Source organism: Mercenaria mercenaria, chromosome 13 (assembly GCF_021730395.1).
Source record: "Mercenaria mercenaria strain notata chromosome 13, MADL_Memer_1, whole genome shotgun sequence".
NCBI classification, from domain to species: domain Eukaryota; kingdom Metazoa; phylum Mollusca; class Bivalvia; order Venerida; family Veneridae; genus Mercenaria; species Mercenaria mercenaria.
The window spans coordinates 33,142,059-33,161,013 of record NC_069373.1 but is presented as its reverse complement, the minus strand read 5'-3'; the positions used below and the strand labels follow the sequence as shown (position 1 = coordinate 33,161,013).

The window sequence follows — 18,955 nt, the reverse complement described above, 5'->3', positions numbered from 1 at the left end:
TATTCATTATTTCTGCATTATTAAACCATAAAGCGTCAGATCGAAGACAGGCCTATGATTTGTTTTCAGAAGAATGAATATACAAACACATTTAGTTTGTCGTAAACGTCGTCGTAAATCGTCACGTTAGCTTCCGGTTGGACATGCGCACATACAAATATAAAGGTAACCTACCTCCTTAAATAGAATCACAATATTAGCAAATCAAAGAAATACAATTTATACGTATAAATTTGGTTTAACCTGAAATACATTTGTTAATCTTGGCTTTGGCCTAAAAACTAGTTAAAAGCAATTTTTTATACAACTTAAAAACTGACATGAAAAAGAACACTAATTAATGCGCTTCATCAAATCAGAATTGTTATGGACTGATTAACAGTTGCATTAGAGGTCAATAAAGGAAAGAGAACTAATTAAGGAGGTAGGTTACCTTGTTACAAGGGTAAATTCAAATTAGTTGAACCGCAGCACATTTTTGTATTTCGTGTAATATGAAGTTTTAACTGCTACAATCTCAATTTCGTTTGTCTCTGTCCCTTCAAGTTCAATTTTTATCCAGGTTTGAAGAACATGACCCTCCAAAGGTATTTCATATTGAAAGAAGAAGGAAAATACGGATATTTAACACTTTTCAGTGTATTTTAGTTTCATTGATATCCGTTGAAGTCTGCATAATTGATAATTTTACTAGTATGCACGTTATCTTTCTAATAAAAGCTTAAAATGTATATGTCGCGGGGCTCGTGTTTCCATGGTAACGCATTTTCTCTCATTTTTAAACAACTATGTATAAAAATAGGGGTTTTCGACGGCTTCAGTGCCATTCTGTTAATGACCATCATGGAATATTTGGGTAATATTATTAGCAAAATACCAAGCACTTTACATGGTACCCTATTTTTCTTAAAGTTTAAAGTAACCATGGCAACAGAGATGTTTAAAATAGCTTATATCTTGCTTTTTGTCGTAGTTTCTTATAAAAAATATTGAATAAGATTATCTTTCTAGTTAATGTAGCTATAAATCATATTATTTCTAACGTAAGTTATATTTTCGTGTTATTTGCATTTATTAAAACAAATTTCACAGCTTAGAATACTTACAGCAGTACCCCTCGTCTGGCATTTTTCATGGAAAAAATCGTTCAGTATGCTGCTATTATTCTCATGGATATTGTCGAAATGAAAATAAAAGGCCGAAGCTGTGTTTCTTAAATAGACCAGTGTCAACGCTTTTAAATTTTACATTTAGATACATAGGTCACGGGCTTCGTTTCCATGGTAACATCAATTCAATTCAAGAAACCACATTTTTCTACCGAAATTTGAACAATTTTAGATCTTAGTTTTAGTATATAAGTAACAAATTATCAACGGAACCTGAAAAATAGGTGTTACAAATCAAACTGCTAGATTTTTTATTTGAAAATGGCCGTAACAAGTAAACTTTCACCCAACTATATTCCAAATAACATTGGTTACCATCATCCATTTTCTTATATTCCGCATAACATTTCAATATAACTACAAAAAAGAAGCAAAATATTGATTTTTATTCAGAGCAAAAGACTCATAAAAATATTTCAGCAAATAATGGTTATTTGAAAATAGTTAAAATAAAAAAAAATGCACAGAATTACGTACTTTCAAGATAAAAACTATTAATTTTGCGCGGTAACTGACACGTAACGTCATGACGTCATTTTAAGGCAACATTGTTTTGAAGCGTTTCTGCGGCAATTTATTCATTATTTCTGAATTATTAAACCATAAAGCATCAGATCGAAGACAGGTTCATGATTTGTTTTCAGAAGAATGAATATACAAACACATTTAGTTTGTCGTAAACGTCGTCGTAAATCGTCACGTTAGCTTCCGGTTGGACATGCGCACATACAAATATGAAGGTAACCTACCTCCTTAATTATTAAACCATAAAGCATCAGATCGAAAACAGGTTCATGATTTGTTTTCAGAAGAATGAATATACAAACACATTTAGTTTGTCGTAAACGTCGTCGTAAATCGTCACGTTAGCTTCCGGTTGGACATGCGCACATACAAATATGAAGGTAACCTACCTCCTTAAGAGCAGACAAATCATAATAAAAATTACTGAAATTTGTTGCAAACTATATTAAGGCTATATACATGTACCAGTAAAAGAAATTGTTCTTTGTTTCATATAAAATTCAGCTATTTCAGAACAATTTTGATACAGTTTCTAGATTTTCACTCCGTCGTAGACCTATTTTCCACAAGATATCCATACATTTGCTTCAAGAAAACGAAAAGAAAAAGGGGTGTTGAATAGTATGCAGTGAAATGCAAGTCAACTGAAGTCAGGTACCCTCATATTGCCGCATTTCAGAAAGCGGTCCGCAGAATAATCACCCTACTTCCGTTTTCAAGCAAAGAACTCGAAAACATGCGAATATTAGTATGAAAAGTGTCGTATTTTATGTAAAATTCATTCCACGAGTGAAACAATGCCCATTTGGCGCCCGGGTTCCGCGCCAAATGAGAGAAAAATGGAAAATTTAGGATCTATTTATCAGGGACTTCTTTCGACTACACCACGGAAGCACATTTTTGACCGAATTACTGTTATATAACCTTATAGGTTACACTTTACCAATTCAGTTCCTTATTTATTTCATATTAACAATAAAATATTCAGACCTCATTTTCAGCACTTAAGGATGTACAAGCGAATTTTTTCTAACGTTAAGAATATTTTCATACCCTGTGAGCTTGAAGAACATTAGTTTCTAAGACAAACAAGAGCAGAAAAAACATAGGTCACCGAACTCGTTTTAATTTTATAGGGTACTTTCTTCACCCACTGTTTACGCATTTCTGAAATTTTGTAAAATTGAAAGAATGTTGGTACTTTATAAAACATATAATATCCTACTTAATCTTATAGGGATTTCAGGTCTTACAGGTTAATGGTCAGAGACCACCAATTGAAAAAAGTACAGGGTACTTACTGGGAATGAGGTAAGTGTATACCTGGGAATAAGGTAACGTCTGTGCGTTCTGATTGGTCAGTCATGTAAACAAACCCAGGAAGTGATTATTTTTTCAAAATTGATATTTTTTTCACTGCATTTATAGTATTTTATCATACATTTTGACAAAATTTGCTACATTATATGTATATTGAAAAAAAGTTTTATCAAACGAATTTCTCCCGCCATGTCAATGAGGTAAACAGGGGGTCATCTCATTCACACGAAAATTACTTAAATAAAGTATCACTATTCATATGTTTTTCGTCCGATATTTTGGTAGAACTAAGATAGTTCTTGAAAAACTTGTAATTAGATATATATGTTTCGATGTATGGAAGGCCGTACACGCCATAATGTTACAATGTAAGTCTATGGGAAAACAATTGGTGGTCTCTAACCTAATATGAATATATGGTGATGTCAGTATAATATAAGCATAAATGTCCACTAACAATTCTCTTTATTTTTACATGTTGACATAATTACCCCACCCACTTTATTTTCAATGAAAAAAACGTATTTAGATCTACAAATAAAATTCTGACGTTAAGATTTTCAAAATATTTTGCAGCATCAATGACACACAAAAATGCTTGAAAATGGAAAGAAAAAAAGTTGGGGTCACCGTGCATCTAAGAGTTTTATTAAGAAAAAACTGTTAAAAAGTGGTGAATTTTGATATTTTTTGTTCTTTTTGTTTTAATTTATATTTTCTAGATAATATAAAGTGCTATCTTGAAAACTTTTATTTTATTTATATCTTAACATTATATGTATCGGTCAGAACAAATATCAAAACCAAACCTGATCTACTTTAATAGATATTTGAAATTACCTACCCTACCCCATTGTAAATCTTACGTCAATTTTAGGCAAATGCCAGCCAAAAATAAGGGTGAAAATTTTTTTTTCGCAAAAGCATAATATATTTGGTTAAATGGTACATTATTAGCCATATTTTAATTAAAATGTATTTAGCATTAATGTTTGGCAAAACTTTTGTTAGAAAGCAATATTCGAAGAAATATTTTTCAAAATGGCGGATATCCTGAAAAAAAACGCTCGTACATCCTTAAAAGCATTTCAATGATACGAAAACCATATATGGTCATTTAGTATGACATGTCTTCTTATAAATAATAGCAAAATATTGACATGTTATGTTGTATATAAGAAAAATAATCTGTTCTGAGAAATATCACCCTCTAAATGCCCCCATGAAAACAGCCGTAGGTAGACATTTTTCGCGAAGAATAAAACTTATTCCAGGAAATTCACAATGAAAATGGTCTAGACCTTTTCTCAATACAATAAGCAATAAAAATAAGCCAAATATTTAACTGTCAATCATTATACCAGATTTCATCCAAAGCACGAAACTACATTTTGGACTACTTCACACGTAACACTGAGTAGTCACTTCCGGTTTGGTGTAATCCGTCCTAAAACAAATCAATTAGCAGCTAGGGCATGCATAATACTAAGCACACTGAAAAAACAAAGGTTGACAGAGGGTGGAAAAAAGCAAGAATTGAAACAGAGCAAAATAATTTAATTAGAGCAGCAAGAGCATCTACAATGCTGCCCGTCCCAGGAGCTAACCAGACTTCGGAACAGATTAAGCCCCGTTACATCACTGAAATGCTCTGCAGAACGGAAAGACCTGTGGGACTTCAGCCATGTTGATGTATCTAAAAGAATAAGAATTATTTTTTTTATTTTTAAGTAAGTCATGGAGATAAGATGGTATTCCCTTATCAATTATCTTAAAAGTTTCGATAGTCATGTATCTTAATCATCTAATTTTCAAAGTCGGCAGTTGAGATTTACTTAACAGACTTCATACTCTGACTGGTAATCATTGTAGATGAATCTTTAAGGTCTTTTCTGTATGCTTTCTATCTTTTAGTATTTACTTCCCCATAGAAATGCCATTTTAATGGAGAGAAGAAAGAAAAGAGTAATATAGTTTACTTAAATGCCTACCAATACGTTTTAAAATATTTAGTTGTCTGTGAGCTTTCTTACAAATATTTGAAATATGGGTCTCAAATTTTAGCCTAAAATCAAGTAACACCTAGCAAAATTACTTAATCATCACAGTTTATTTCATTACCAGACAAATCAATAGTAATATTACATTTTTTAGTCTTAGGTCCTATATCGACTGCTTGAAACTTGTGTTGACTGGCTTGAATTTTATTATCTGAAAACCATTTTATCAAAGATATGATGTCAGGTTCTAACGTAGACTTAACTGTGTCTAGATCATGATTTGCAAAGGATACGGTAATATCATCAGTTTACTTGTATAGCACATTTTTTTGATAGAAATGAAATATGTCATTAAGAAAAATGCAAAATGCACGGGACCTGTTATCGAGCCTTGAGGAACACCTTTATATATTTCTTGGAAATCACTTTTGAAATGACGGGCCATATATGTTTAATGCACTGTTTTCTTTCACTTAAGTAACTGACAATCAACTTCAAAGAATTTTCAGATTTACTATAAGTTTTTAATTTGAGAGCGAGTAAGTCGTTATGTAAACAATCGAAAGCTTTAGAAAGGTCCATTAAAACTGATGCTATGTATATATTCTCATCTAATGCCTGTTTCCAATCCTAAATTAGTCTATGTAGGTTGTCTGACAGCCGTAACCTGATCTAAACACTAATAGATATGTATCGAAATGTTGGTCAAAAAACTGGATTATCCCTAACCTAAAGTACTTCTTTCTTCTGTAAAGGTGTTACTTGTGGTATTTTCAAATTTTCTGAGAAGACAGCTGTTTCAAAAGCTTTATTCACCACAGAGATTATATGGCTTGAGACAGTGTGTTTTGATAATTTAAGTAACTTTGGTGAGATACCATCAACATCAGTGGTTTTCTTATTACTTAATTTATCTATTTATTTATCTATAAATGACGATTCAGCTGGGTGAAAGCAAAGTTCTGACTGAACATTATTATTTGATTTTATTGAAGGTATACTAGGGTGAATTTTATCTTCAGATATTGTGTTATTTCCGATATTTTGAGCAACATTTACAGAGAAATGTTAAAAACATTTACGTACTTCTCGTTGATCTGTAATTATCTTTCCTTCCTCACATAATTTCCCTTATTTGTTAAAAAGGTTCTACAGTAGGCCAAAAGTCTGCAGATTTATACCCCAACACAATAGTCAATATAATATTTATTCACGGATTTTCTCCCAATACTAGTAACTAAATTTGCTTTATAAAATATTCTCAGTTTTTAGATGTTTTGTTTTTGTTATATTTGTTTAATAACATATTCAATTACTGGAAATGGCATTTTTTAATGTTTTGTTCATAACAGGAGCTGGTCGCAGGATTGCTCTCTTCTTCTTCTTAATAAGAGTATGCTGTTTTGCAGTTTCAGAAAAAATATCACGAAAGTCACTGTACATTTTGTTTACATCGTTATTAGAGGTATCTAATTTTGAAAGATTGGCTTCAAGGTCTGAATTAAAACTGTCTGTGTTAAAATGCTTAACACTTCTGTAGGAACAAATATAAAAGTTTGGGTCTGCTGTTTGAATATTTGGACGTCAATAAAATTATGGCAGTCACTAAGTCCGCATTTAGCTTTATCAAAATTTACCTATACACTGACAGATTCTATTCCTTTAAATTCTAAAGTATGTTTCCTTTCACCGGCAATATTTGATCTCAAGTAGACAATAAGTCCACCTCCATTCACATTTCTGTCAGCCCTCCACATGTGATACTGAAAATTGAGAGTCAGGAAAAGAGTCATCAGTTTTTGTTTCAGCAACTAAATTTTCATGTATTATATTTTGTGCACAATGAAATTTGTTTCTGAGACTATCAATATTCAGGTAACCACATGTAAAACGTCTTGGAAATTGTTTTGTCAAGTTCGTAAGCGGTTAATAATTATCGATATTCCCATCACAGTGGAATTAAAAGAGTCATCTGCTGAAAATACGATTGTTTGAAGAAATGATCGGTAAAATGAAAATGGCTGCACTGGCTGCATAACCAGTGGTCATCACTATTGGAATGTTTTTTATATTCATATGATGTTATATTAACACATTTAATGTATACCACCAGTTATAGCATGCTTCGCAGAAGACTCCTGTATAGTTCTTGACGCAGTTTGTAACATCCTCCATACGGATATCTCGTTGATATAATTATCATCTCCAGAGAGTAAAATAATGTAGATTGCTATGTAATATTTGATAGACACTGGTTTTGATTTGACTGTCTCGTGAGTAAAGAAAGTGATAATAAAATTGAAAAAAAAAATAGTGATTTGGCACTTTGTTGTTATCGATACAAAAGTGAATATCAGCAGTTTGTAGCGACTGATTCTTTGCTTTCTGCAACATCTTCAGATCTTCGTTATAGGTATTAGACCCCTAATAGTAATGTTTAAAAAATGGAATTTGCTTGGTATATTCTTAAAGTTGACCGTGTTTTGCACTGTGTTGCAATTTTTAAACAACTTTTACCGTGCCGTTTTTTATGAATTATGTATAATTTATGATATTTCCTCAAGCTCAAGTAGAGACAAAATTCAAAGTGATGGCCACTATCCAAAACGTTTGCAGAGAATTCATTATAACATTACTTTTGATAAAAGAAGCATCAAACTATTGGTAAACAATTATAAAACACAAAATAAAACTTGTCAATATCATTTCTTCTAGCGTAACTCAAGTAAACGGATATAAAGAGACAGAATTCTAACTCCAACATTGAAAAATTAAGATCGAATCCTGCGGGTCTGTTTTGAATTTTGCTCACTTCATTCAAAAATAACTTGGGGCAGAAGTAAAACCTACCTACATTTCTTCCACAATATGTAGTCTAAAGAGTGAAGGCAAAAAAGAGAACTTTTACCGCATGTAACTCCCTATTTTTAAAGATGTCTAACTCTACCCCTTCTGTTTCAGAGGTAAATTCCCTTGGAACAACAAGAAATCACTTATCAAAAGAAAATCTTCCACTTTTATACAATAAATCAATAAGAAGTCTTGAAAGAAGTAAAAACTTACTAGAAAAAAGGAAAATAAGGGGGAAAAATGTTGGACCCAGTGGGGTTTGAACCTACGCCCCCTGAAAATTGCAGTCAAAGTAGGTTTATGGCAGGAATTAAATACTCTTCAAAAAGGAGGTACTCTATTATGGATCTAATACCTTAAACAACAGGATGGTCAAGAGTTCCACAACTGCAAAAAATTTACCATGCTTCCGTGCAAGGTTACCGGTAGATCTAGAGTCGTTAGAAGCTTGTATACACTATTTATTTCAATGTTGATTTCTTGTTGAAATCTACGGACCAGTCCCGTCTCCACCTTTGAAGTTGATAAGTTAAAAGTTATGTCAAGATCGAAAGCCATGCTGGTACTGGCTAAACGGGTAATGTGGTTTAATGTTTGAAACCAAAATATGCTCCAAGAATTTAGAAGCAATGCAGGTGATAGACACTGGCATGTAGTTACTGGCCTTGGACAATTGACCTTTCTTATAAACGGGAATGGCGATTGCACGTTTCCAATCTGAGGGGATCAATACCTGTTTCTAGGGATAGATTTAAGATTTTAGTGAGGATTGTTGATACCTCTTGGTGTATCTCTTAAAGTATTTTTGGTGATATTTCATCAGGACCACAGACTTTATAGGGTAATAGCCCTGTTAGTCATTTTCAGCACCTTCGACGGATATTGAAATCTCAGGCATCTTAGACGTTGATGTGAGCAATTTTCTTATACAGCTCTTTTTAACTGAGCGATTGAGGTTTAGAAAATACCGATTCAAATTGCCTATAACACTACATGATTTGTATACTTTTACATTTAAATTTAAATACAACTCAAGTGAAAGCCTGGTCACGGTAAAGACGTGACATAGTTGCACTGTACACTTTGTACGTGTGTGACTGAATGCAAGTGTTACGTACGTACGGTTTTAAGATAGTATGAATTTTTCATTAACACTCTATGGGTTGATTCCGATGCAGGTATGATCCTTGAAAGTTTCCATGTTGAGCCTGATGCTGGCGATGACTTACATGACTTCTGATTTTTACGGGCAAGACTATGAATTAGTGACTTCCCTTTAGTACTAATTGCTTTCGGGACCTTGGATTCACACTTTAAGTTTCAAATTGCTTTGTTTTTTTTATTAATACCTACACATAGTTTAAAACAGCTTATAAGCAGAAATATTTCAAATATTGTCTTACATAATTACATTGTAAAGACCCTGATATGAATCACCTTTCACTAATAGTTCATTGCCTTTAAACACATAGTGGTGCATGTAAAGCAAGGCAAAACACGTAACAATACATAATAAGTAACATCATCAAATGGATTGGGCTACGAGTTATTACAACATTGGTTTCAGCCCTGACTTAGTCTTTAAAGACCGATTCCCTGCTATTTCATGGTTGTACATACATATGCTCAAGTAGATTTTTCTAAAACGAAATACGAATGTTCATTATCTGGCGAGCCCGGTGTGCATGGTGCCATTGGGTCAATGTGCGCGTAATTATGACTTTGATTGTGGGTATTGTTCCTAGTGAGTGGTTCGTAAGTCTCGCCTGGGCCATTAACGTGTGAAGAATCGTCTGCTGCACCTGGTTGAAACCCAGGATGTGGCGAAGGAGAAGCTCGTGTAGCCGGTTCAACATAATTGGGGTCATCAAAGTCACGTTGTGTGGATGGACGCCGCTGTCTGCTGGTGTCTGTATTTGATGGGAGATCTGGAGAGCGTACCGGACGTAGCTGTAGTGTGACGTTATTCTGTAAAAGACAAAAGTATACATACCATAGAAAACTAGCATGCTCAAAATGAAACGTTGATATTAAAGATAATCATAAGTAAGAAGAGCGGTAAAAGTAAGAAATTATAGGTATTCCTAGGTATTATTCAAATAATTAGTGACATAATATATCCATATCTTATAAGTTTGACCACGGCTACAGACTTACAAGAGTGAACTGAAAATTCTTCCTGTAACTGACTGCGTAGTTTGTTAAAAAGAAAGATTTGAGAACATCCATTTCTGTATTACGAAATACGGAAATACTTGTAAAAAGTGGAAAAATAGACTTCTGCCTTTACATAGAAGTACATGCATACATGTCAGGTAAATTGCAAATTGCTTACAAATTCCCGTCTTGTGTATCTACAAAAACACATACTACTAAAACCTCAAGAAAAATGCCCTTTCAGAAAATGTATGAAGTGAAGACACTTTCTTAAAGCGATTTTGACACGAACGAAATACAATGGTATTCTCTTGACTTCATAACGCTGTTCACATTCGCCAGATTTCCACCCTAGCATGTGGACCAAAATACACCCGAATAAAAGAAGCAAATCACATTTGCTCATACACAAATTTAAGTAGGGTTATTTGTCGTCATATGAACCGACAATAAAAGTACAACCGCAAATACAAGCGCAAATTAATTTAAAATTTATTTTAGAATTGATTTTAGTGCACTAGATTAAAAAAGAAACAAAAGGACAAAGGTTAAAGTGAAAAAAATGAAAGTTTTACATCCACGCATGTTATGTTTCTGATTGAATACAGAACACGGTAACAATAAAAGGAAGACTAGCGTTTTATGTATAAGAAATATGCGCTGACCACACAGGTACATGTATCAATAGAAAAGTTTACTCTACGAAACACATTTAAGCGATCTGTCACAAATGAAAGAAGAAAACACTTATTCCCCACCCCTTTACTGCATGTAAACCATAGCATGCCTAGGCAAATATTGAATATTAAGCGTGTGCAATTTTACACCCAATGTAAATATTTCATCATGTGAACAGGAGTATGCTCATTAAAATATGCAAATTATTAAATGTGATTTAGCATTTGAAATTATTTTTACATGTCTTACATCATGAATGGCTGTGTAATAATCACTGGTAACAGATGCCCTTGTCTTAGCTTCATATTCAGGAGTGTTCCGTAATTTTGAATTTGCCCACCTGAAAGATAACATCACGCACATGGCTACATACAAACATTGCTGCCCAGACAGAACAACATTGACTATCTAAATTCTGATTGACTTTGGAGACCTGTCATTGCACAAGGCATACCGGACTCTTTCCGGTGCATAAAACTGCCGAGCAAATAAGAATTCATAGTTTCAATTTCACGCATTTCTACTACAACTAGAGCTGCTTTTGAGAAACGCGCATGTCTCCCACAACTGCCTAATCATCTAGATTGACATTTCTTCTCCATTATGTATCTCGGTCAACCATGCACCAAGACCTGTATCACTGACATCAGTATTTTCGGTAATTCAAGGGCCATAATTCTGAAGTGCCTGTGCCGATTTGGCTAGTTATCGAACTTGGCCGAGGACTTACTGGCAAACACATTTTGTTTACATTGGTGAAAATCGGATGAGAAATGTTCGACTTAGAGTGCGGACAAGATTTGTGACAGACACACAGACAGGAGTAAATCAGTATGTCTCCCGGAGGCCGGAGACATAATAAACTATTGACTCATACTGAGAACTGGTATACATTGTACTTATACCTAGTTAGCGCCAGCTCTGACGAAATCTAAAAGAAGACCATTTGGAAGCAAAGAACGCAACGAAGCAAAATAATAACTTGGTTTGAGTCTGTTCGTGAAAGGTATTAAAATGTGCAACATACCTCATGCACCTTAGCACCGACTTAAGCGGAAGTCTACTACTTAAAATCACTTGCCGCCCACCGATGTGGACTCGAGCCTCACTCAGGGCGTTGAATTCTTTATGGAATGTCGGTGGTTCTACCGAGGTGCCCGTCCGTGATGAAAATAACGCAAGGAGGGGCACCTGGGGTTTTCGTCCACCATCAAAGCTGGTGAGTCGCCATATGACCTATAACTGTGTCCGTGCGACATTAAACCTACCAAAAATATAGATATTAAATGGATTCCATGAATTCAAGTACAGGCAGACTTTTTTACGGCCGCCACAAGGCACTTAAAGATTGTTGTCCATTGTTGATCTGATGATAAGCAACGCACTTGATAAATATCTCGTGATGGTCGGAGTAGATGCCATTTAAATGCATGACATTAATCAATATGATCTCAGTTATATAAAATCTAGCAAAACAGTTAAAATGAACCTGTGAGTTTGCGGACACATGAGACAGACAGCGACTGTTGATGCCACACCCAGAAGAACACCAATAAACACAAGTCCTACAAGCAGCAGCACGCCACTGCTGTCCTCCATTAGTCGATCCATCGAGCTGGACTTAGATGCTAAAACAGAATAAAAAATGCGCTGAATCAGTAAACATTGAAACTGGAGTTAGGAAGCCATCACCAGGGCCAGATCGGCCTATACATTCTGTTAACAACCTTGAAATTGGCCGCTTGTGACCAACATGCACTGACCTCTTCAAAGAAATGGTCATGAAGTAATGTGAAATCGTTACTTTTTCTTCGTTTTTGTTGGACATGAACATTGCTTTCAGTTATCTCATCGAAATATTCCTTTATTTAGTCACAGTTCTTACTTGTTTATCGCAGATAACTGGCATTTCGCCTACAGAAAGCGGAAGCATGGTCTAGCTAATGATTAGTACACACGACTCATGACAGTCGTCAACGGAAATATCTGTCCTAGTAAAACACCAATACGTAGAGCGCCTTTTACTCTCTGCTGCGAGAAAGACAGACGGACACGAAATATGTCTCCCATGTTCAACAAAGTGCAAGTTTAAGCTCATTAGACAGAGCACATAGCTCAGATAGAGCACAAGACCCCACATGGTCGCGAAGAATTGTAACAGAAGCCATTCGTTTTCCACTTCTAATTTATATGGGGAATTCGTCAGCTATTTGCAGAGAACTACAGAATCCAGGAACCTGAAGTCAGTTCAGTTTAAAAGCTCAAAGAGGAAAACAAAGGTTGTGCCGTTCGACATTTTACAGGCAGAGGTTTAGCAAATGAAGGTTTTGTTCAGAGATCGCATTTCTGTGCCAATCTCGCAAATGTCCAGGTAAATGAAAAAATAACTCACTTGTAGTTGTGTAACCGCAGTGGGACGACTCGCGATAAGATTTACATTGGCTCGTGTCTGAAAATGAAAATATATTTTTAAACATTTGTGCAGAACTGTTAGCTTGGTGAAGACATGTGAAAAATGTTTTCATTCAAGTCGTGTGCACGGTTTTCTATTTATTCGTTCAAAAATGGACCGATTATGTGAATATGTCGTGTGCACGAAACAGTATGTCATGTGTATGAAAAAAAGTATAGCATATTCACGAAATACAACAAGATCGTGTACAGAGGATCGTAGATCTATTTCACGAGCCCGAGATAAGTTGTGAGCACGAGACAATGTGTCGTGTGCACGAGACAGTGTTGCACCGCACATGCGCATTGCTTAGAAAAATATCTTTACGTCAGCTCCAGTCTTCCGTAGTTTTCAGGTACTTTTTCATGTTTTTCTCTTTGAGAGAACATACTTTTTTAACGAAATTACAGCAGCATGTCCACAGCATTTTATCATGTTCTCGGCTAGTCGGTTTTCACAAGATGTTTGTTTTAAAACAACGAAAATGATCCAAGGTTTCAAATCCCATGTCTTTCTTACATTGCTTCCTGTGCGAACAATTGCAAATGCACTGGCAAAATCAGAACCAGTTATTGCATTATAAAAATGTGAATGTTGAAAGTTTACATAAAAATGGACTGAAATGGTCTTAAATCTAGATTAGTAACCGTAAGTGACTGCTAGCTATTACATACAGTGGTGACGTACTTTTAAAGTAGCATACTACATGTTTTTAAAGTAATTGAGCCGTCATGAGAAAACCAACATAGTGCATTTGCGATCAGCATGGATCCAGACTGCAGATGCGCTATGTTGTTGTTTTTTCGTTTGAGGCCCCAATGAGTGACCCCGTTTATTCTCCCCGTCACATGGTTAGACATGGGTCGGGGAACCATCCCATGCTAACCTTACAAATACACACATACAAATGAGTTAAATGTAACATATAAGAAAAAAAGAAAAACATAGGAAAAAAAGATTCCGTAATGACAATGTTCAGGGGAGATAACTATACAATTATGTTTATGGTCTGAGGTCTCAACACATAGTACAAGATACAAGATGGTATTTATAAAGATTATATCTATTTACAACTATTGACCAATTAGCTTTTGTATAACTGACCAGTGAGCTTTAATTTTCCCAGCTTTATCTGTTTCGCTATTAATTGAAGAGGCAAACTTTAAACTATTTCTTAACCCTTGCAGCGATGGAATTGTTTCTTTTCTTTTACACAAAAATATATATCTTTTTATTTCTAGACTCAAAATGTTAAAAGTTTCTTCTTGGTTTTTAGTATTATCCTAAAATAAAAGACTTATTATCTACTTGAAATTTTACATCAAAGCGTTTAATTATATTCGTTATATCTCCAAGTAATCGGATTGTATATAGGTACACTCCCAGAACAAATGAAGCAAAGTTTCTTTTTCTAGTTTGCCAAAAGAACATAATTCTGTTGTGGATATCTTCATTTTATACAACAGAACGTTTGTTCCTAAAATTCGATGAACAATTCTTGTTTGCAGCCATTGTAAGTAAGGATCATTACTAATTTTAAAAACCCAGCCATGAATTTCTTCCCATTCTGAATTATGAATTTCAAAAACATTCATCCATTTATCATGACAAGTAGGAATGTCTCTGTTTCTAACCAGTATATTGTATATAAGATTTGTTCCTTTCTTAAGAGTATAAGATAGGTTTTAAATACAGTGGTATAATATGAAATTCACATTCAATACTTACACCGCTTTCATTTGATTTTACCGTTTTCATTAGTTTATTTAAGATATTTCGAATTGCTGCAAATACAAGGAAATTGATATTTGTACCAGTTTTTCTTTCCAATTCTACTCGATCAATTATACTGCCATCTGTATTCATTATATCTTTCACAAACATTATTCCTCTTTGATAAAGATATTTCATAAAAACAGGTTTCTTATCGGTTTGTATCAAATGGTTATAAAACAGTGGCGAATCTAGAATTTTATTCATTGTGTCAGTTGGAAAAACATCAATGAAATGAGAGCACGAGCACAGAACATCTTTCCAGAAAGGGTTTTTAATTTGTTTTACTAATATATCAACGAAATCTTTTCCAAAATTAAACAATTTCTCAAAATGTACAATATTATTTGTAAGACTATAACATTTATTTGATTGAACTGTCAATATTCTACGTAACGTTAATTTTAAACTTTTCATATAAGCTACAGTATCAACCATTTTAAGACCACCCTCGGCATTGCTTTTAACTAAAACTGGACTTTTTATTTTCGGTGGGCCTTGCCAAAGAAATTCAAATGCATTATGTTGGCTTTCTCATGGCGCCGCTCAATTCTTTATTAGTGAGAAATAAGTTTGGTAAAATAAACTGATAACTGCTATACTTACAAGAATAGACACTTTCACAGTTGAAGTCATGTTCAGGAGTACACAGAGACCACTGGTTTACAAGGATTTGCTCTGATTTAGGGGTACAGTTCCGAATATAGGCATGAAACGTCGCTTCCACAGCCGGCCTGACCAAGTGACGCACCACAAAATCTGTATTACTGCTCAGGGATAAAGAATTACGACACTTCGTTAATTACTGTTCAATTATTGAAAATCTATGATGATGGAACACGTCACACCACGTCACGTCAAACTTTTTTTTTATTTTGAGTTGATAATGCATAGGCATACTTAATAAGTCTGTTTGTGTAAGTTGGTGCATTCTAAAATGCGACACAGTGCAGCTACGCCACTGTATACTATTACATTACTACTTTAGTATGGCGTACCATTTGGGTCGTGGTACCTGGAAACTTTCGACCCAAATGGTACGCCATACTAGTCAAACTATTTGAACAGTGCCATGCATATTTGGCAAATAACACAGATTTAGAAACCCTGTGACTTTATTTACCTGCAAACTGTATCTTCGTGGAAATCATCAAAGCCTTTCTTTAATGTCACCTCTGACATGTCTGAAATGTAATCAAATATGGTACTGTTTTATCTTCTTATACATGTAGTATATTTTATGACTGAACGCAATCGCCAAGTAAAAAAATAGCAAGAAGCCATATCGTTTAGAGCATATTTTAAATTCTGGAAACAAATTAGAATGAAACAAAGTTGAACATAGTAGACGTCGCGTCAGAAGTTGAATCAAATTAGTGTAACGTCAAAAACGTCGTAAAATACGAGTGAGCCGCACCATGAGAAATCCAACATAGTCTGGTCAGGATCCATGCTGTTCGCTAACGGTTTCTCTAATTGCAATAGGTAGGCTTTGAAAGCGACCAGCATAGATTTTGGTCTGGATCCATGCTGGTCGCAAATGCACAATGTTGGTTTTCTCATGGTGCGGCTCACTCGTATGAACGTTATTCGCCGTCAAATCTTTTACGTTTCCGTCTGGGCAGCCGAGGTTGAGATGTAAGGCCTAACAGCAGTGGTGATCAACTGGTCTAGTCTCAGATTATTGAACAATTTTTTATGGGTGGCCACACTGGTAATAATTAAGCATATATTTTGCTTATACAATGTACTTTATTTTGGATCTTCATATATACTTTCTATTTTTCTGAAAATATTTCAGCAATAAATAATAATTTCTAGATATTTTAATCTATTTCCTGAAAATGCTTTAGCGCAAAATTTTGGCGTTAATGATTGAAACTGCCACGAGCTATTTGGTAGCTATCACGTTAAAACTATAAAAACTTCAAGCAATGTTGTCCAATTTTCTGAAAACATTTTCGCAATAATTATTTTTCTAGATATGCTTCATATTTCCAGGAAACTTTAAGCTATTAAGATAACTTTTCATAAAGTTTCGAAATATCAAGAAAATTTCTGACAATATGGAAGTAACGATCTAGCTAGTAAATGGCAGCTGTGCATGGACACTTACAGAAATGGTATCGAGATTATAATGTAAATTATCGCAATAATATTTCCAGGAAACCTTCGACTAATGAGATAAACTGCGCTATATCACGATGTTTTTTTTAAGTATCGCGATAGCTACCTAACCATCTTGTAGCAGAAATATGCCACCATAACTAACATAGAAAACTCGTTTTTAAAATTGTACATACAGTCTTACTTTGTTGGAAAATTAATTAGGAAAAATACTTTATTACTTATCGTTCCTGTTTTTTCAAAAGTCTCATAATTTTCTAGCGTTTTTAATTATAATGGTCTGTCTTTTCTTTGTTGTCACGAGCTTCCTTTTCTGGAGTAATTTTCATATTTTTTAAACGATTTGGTGCCGTTTTCAGCCTATAATAGCTTACTAGCTCGTATCACTTGGTAGTTTCTGTTGCATCCCTTGCATACAGAACCATTAACGTATTCCCTGGGGTACAAGTTAAACAATATTACAGACACAAAGAAAATGAAGTTATCTTTACTTTCATACAAAATAGTGTATATCTTAAGATTATTCAGCCATATTAACCATCTGTTATTGCCCGCATTACCCTGAATATGTGTTAGCCTCAACTTCGACGCGACGTCTACTAATTCAGTGATACGTGTATTTGTATCTTTTCTGACGTGCATTTCCAATAAATTTCAGCTAAAGACATAATTGTTCGTACAAATCTTTTAACACATATAATACAACAGGTCTTGTATTAAATATGTCATTCCTTACCCAAAATTTGTTTGTCCAATTTATACTTATGTAAAAACAACCAGGATGGGAAATACCTCTTAGTAACGGAAATTTTAGCTAAATTGACATCACATACTTGGCTTAAATTTGATTATAACATCGATTCTACTACAACCACTCGTACCCCACCTACCCAAGCACTGTCGAGGCACGAAACCCGGGGTATGCTGATAGATATAAGGAATTACAAGATCTACAGTTGTACCCGAATATAAAATATAGTTCCTGGAGATTTAAGGAAAGATTTTTAAACATTTAAAACTTACTTGACGGAATGTCTGGTAGCATTGAGTTATATTCCATATTTAGATCCACCTAACAAATAACTTCAATACATGAACATGTAAGCTGGGAATGGCTTAATCCGGAAGAGTGTCATATTGATGTACAAAAAAGTACTTAATACACTTGTCTCACTCGCTTAATAACAAAAGAATTAGAATATAAATATATCCCTTTACATGTAATTTATTTACGATTGACCAAAATCCTTGTATCGAAAGTATGACACAATAAATTCACTTCAATAAACATTCAGATTATGTAAATATCAGTATAAATGCGATTTTTTGCATGAATGACTCAATAGTTTGTACACATATTTTAGCTATACAAATCGTTATAACGTAAACAGGTTAAGTTTAATTCAAAGTACACTTCCTATCAAATAGGGATTTATTTGGTTTGTGAAATTTTAACCGTTTAAGTCTTAAATTTGAAGGAAATATAAATTAACTAAACGCGTTATATAAACAAAGAAAGACAATGATATTAGCTAAATCAATTAACTGAAAATAACACGTTTACATGTATACAGAGGATGACAGCCCAGCATAAAAATGTATTTCAGCGCAGACTGACATCTGACATCTTCGTCCTGTTTCTTCCATAATAACCTCTTGTTGGAGATAAAAGAACCAATGCACCTTATGAACTCGCTTCTTCCCTTGTTACCTTTATAAAATTTTTGTCGATGACCCCGAATTTATATGCATTTAGGAATCATATTAATGTCAGATTTTGGGAAGTATCAGCTAGCATGTTTTAAGGTAGTAGAGGTGTAATAGCAATGTTTACAAAATGGCACTTGCTTGGTATATTCTTAAAGATGACCGTGTTTCGCACTGTATTGCAAATTTTAAACAAC

The 18,955-nt window shown here is 34.2% G+C and overlaps 1 protein-coding gene across 1 annotated transcript; it reads right to left on the bottom strand.

Moving 5' to 3' along the window:
* Positions 1-9,020: 9,020 nt before the first annotated feature.
* On the bottom strand, positions 9,021-18,396 carry LOC123529432 (uncharacterized). Its single transcript, XM_045309760.2, has 7 exons — positions 18,075-18,396; positions 16,048-16,108; positions 15,531-15,691; positions 13,092-13,148; positions 12,189-12,327; positions 10,949-11,039; positions 9,021-9,832 (listed from the first exon to the last, which is right to left on the bottom strand). The coding sequence occupies exons 1-7, from the start codon at positions 18,109-18,111 to the stop codon at positions 9,491-9,493; spliced, it is 888 nt and encodes a 295-aa protein (XP_045165695.2). The 5' UTR covers positions 18,112-18,396; the 3' UTR covers positions 9,021-9,490.
* Between the last annotated feature and the right edge of the window lie 559 nt (positions 18,397-18,955).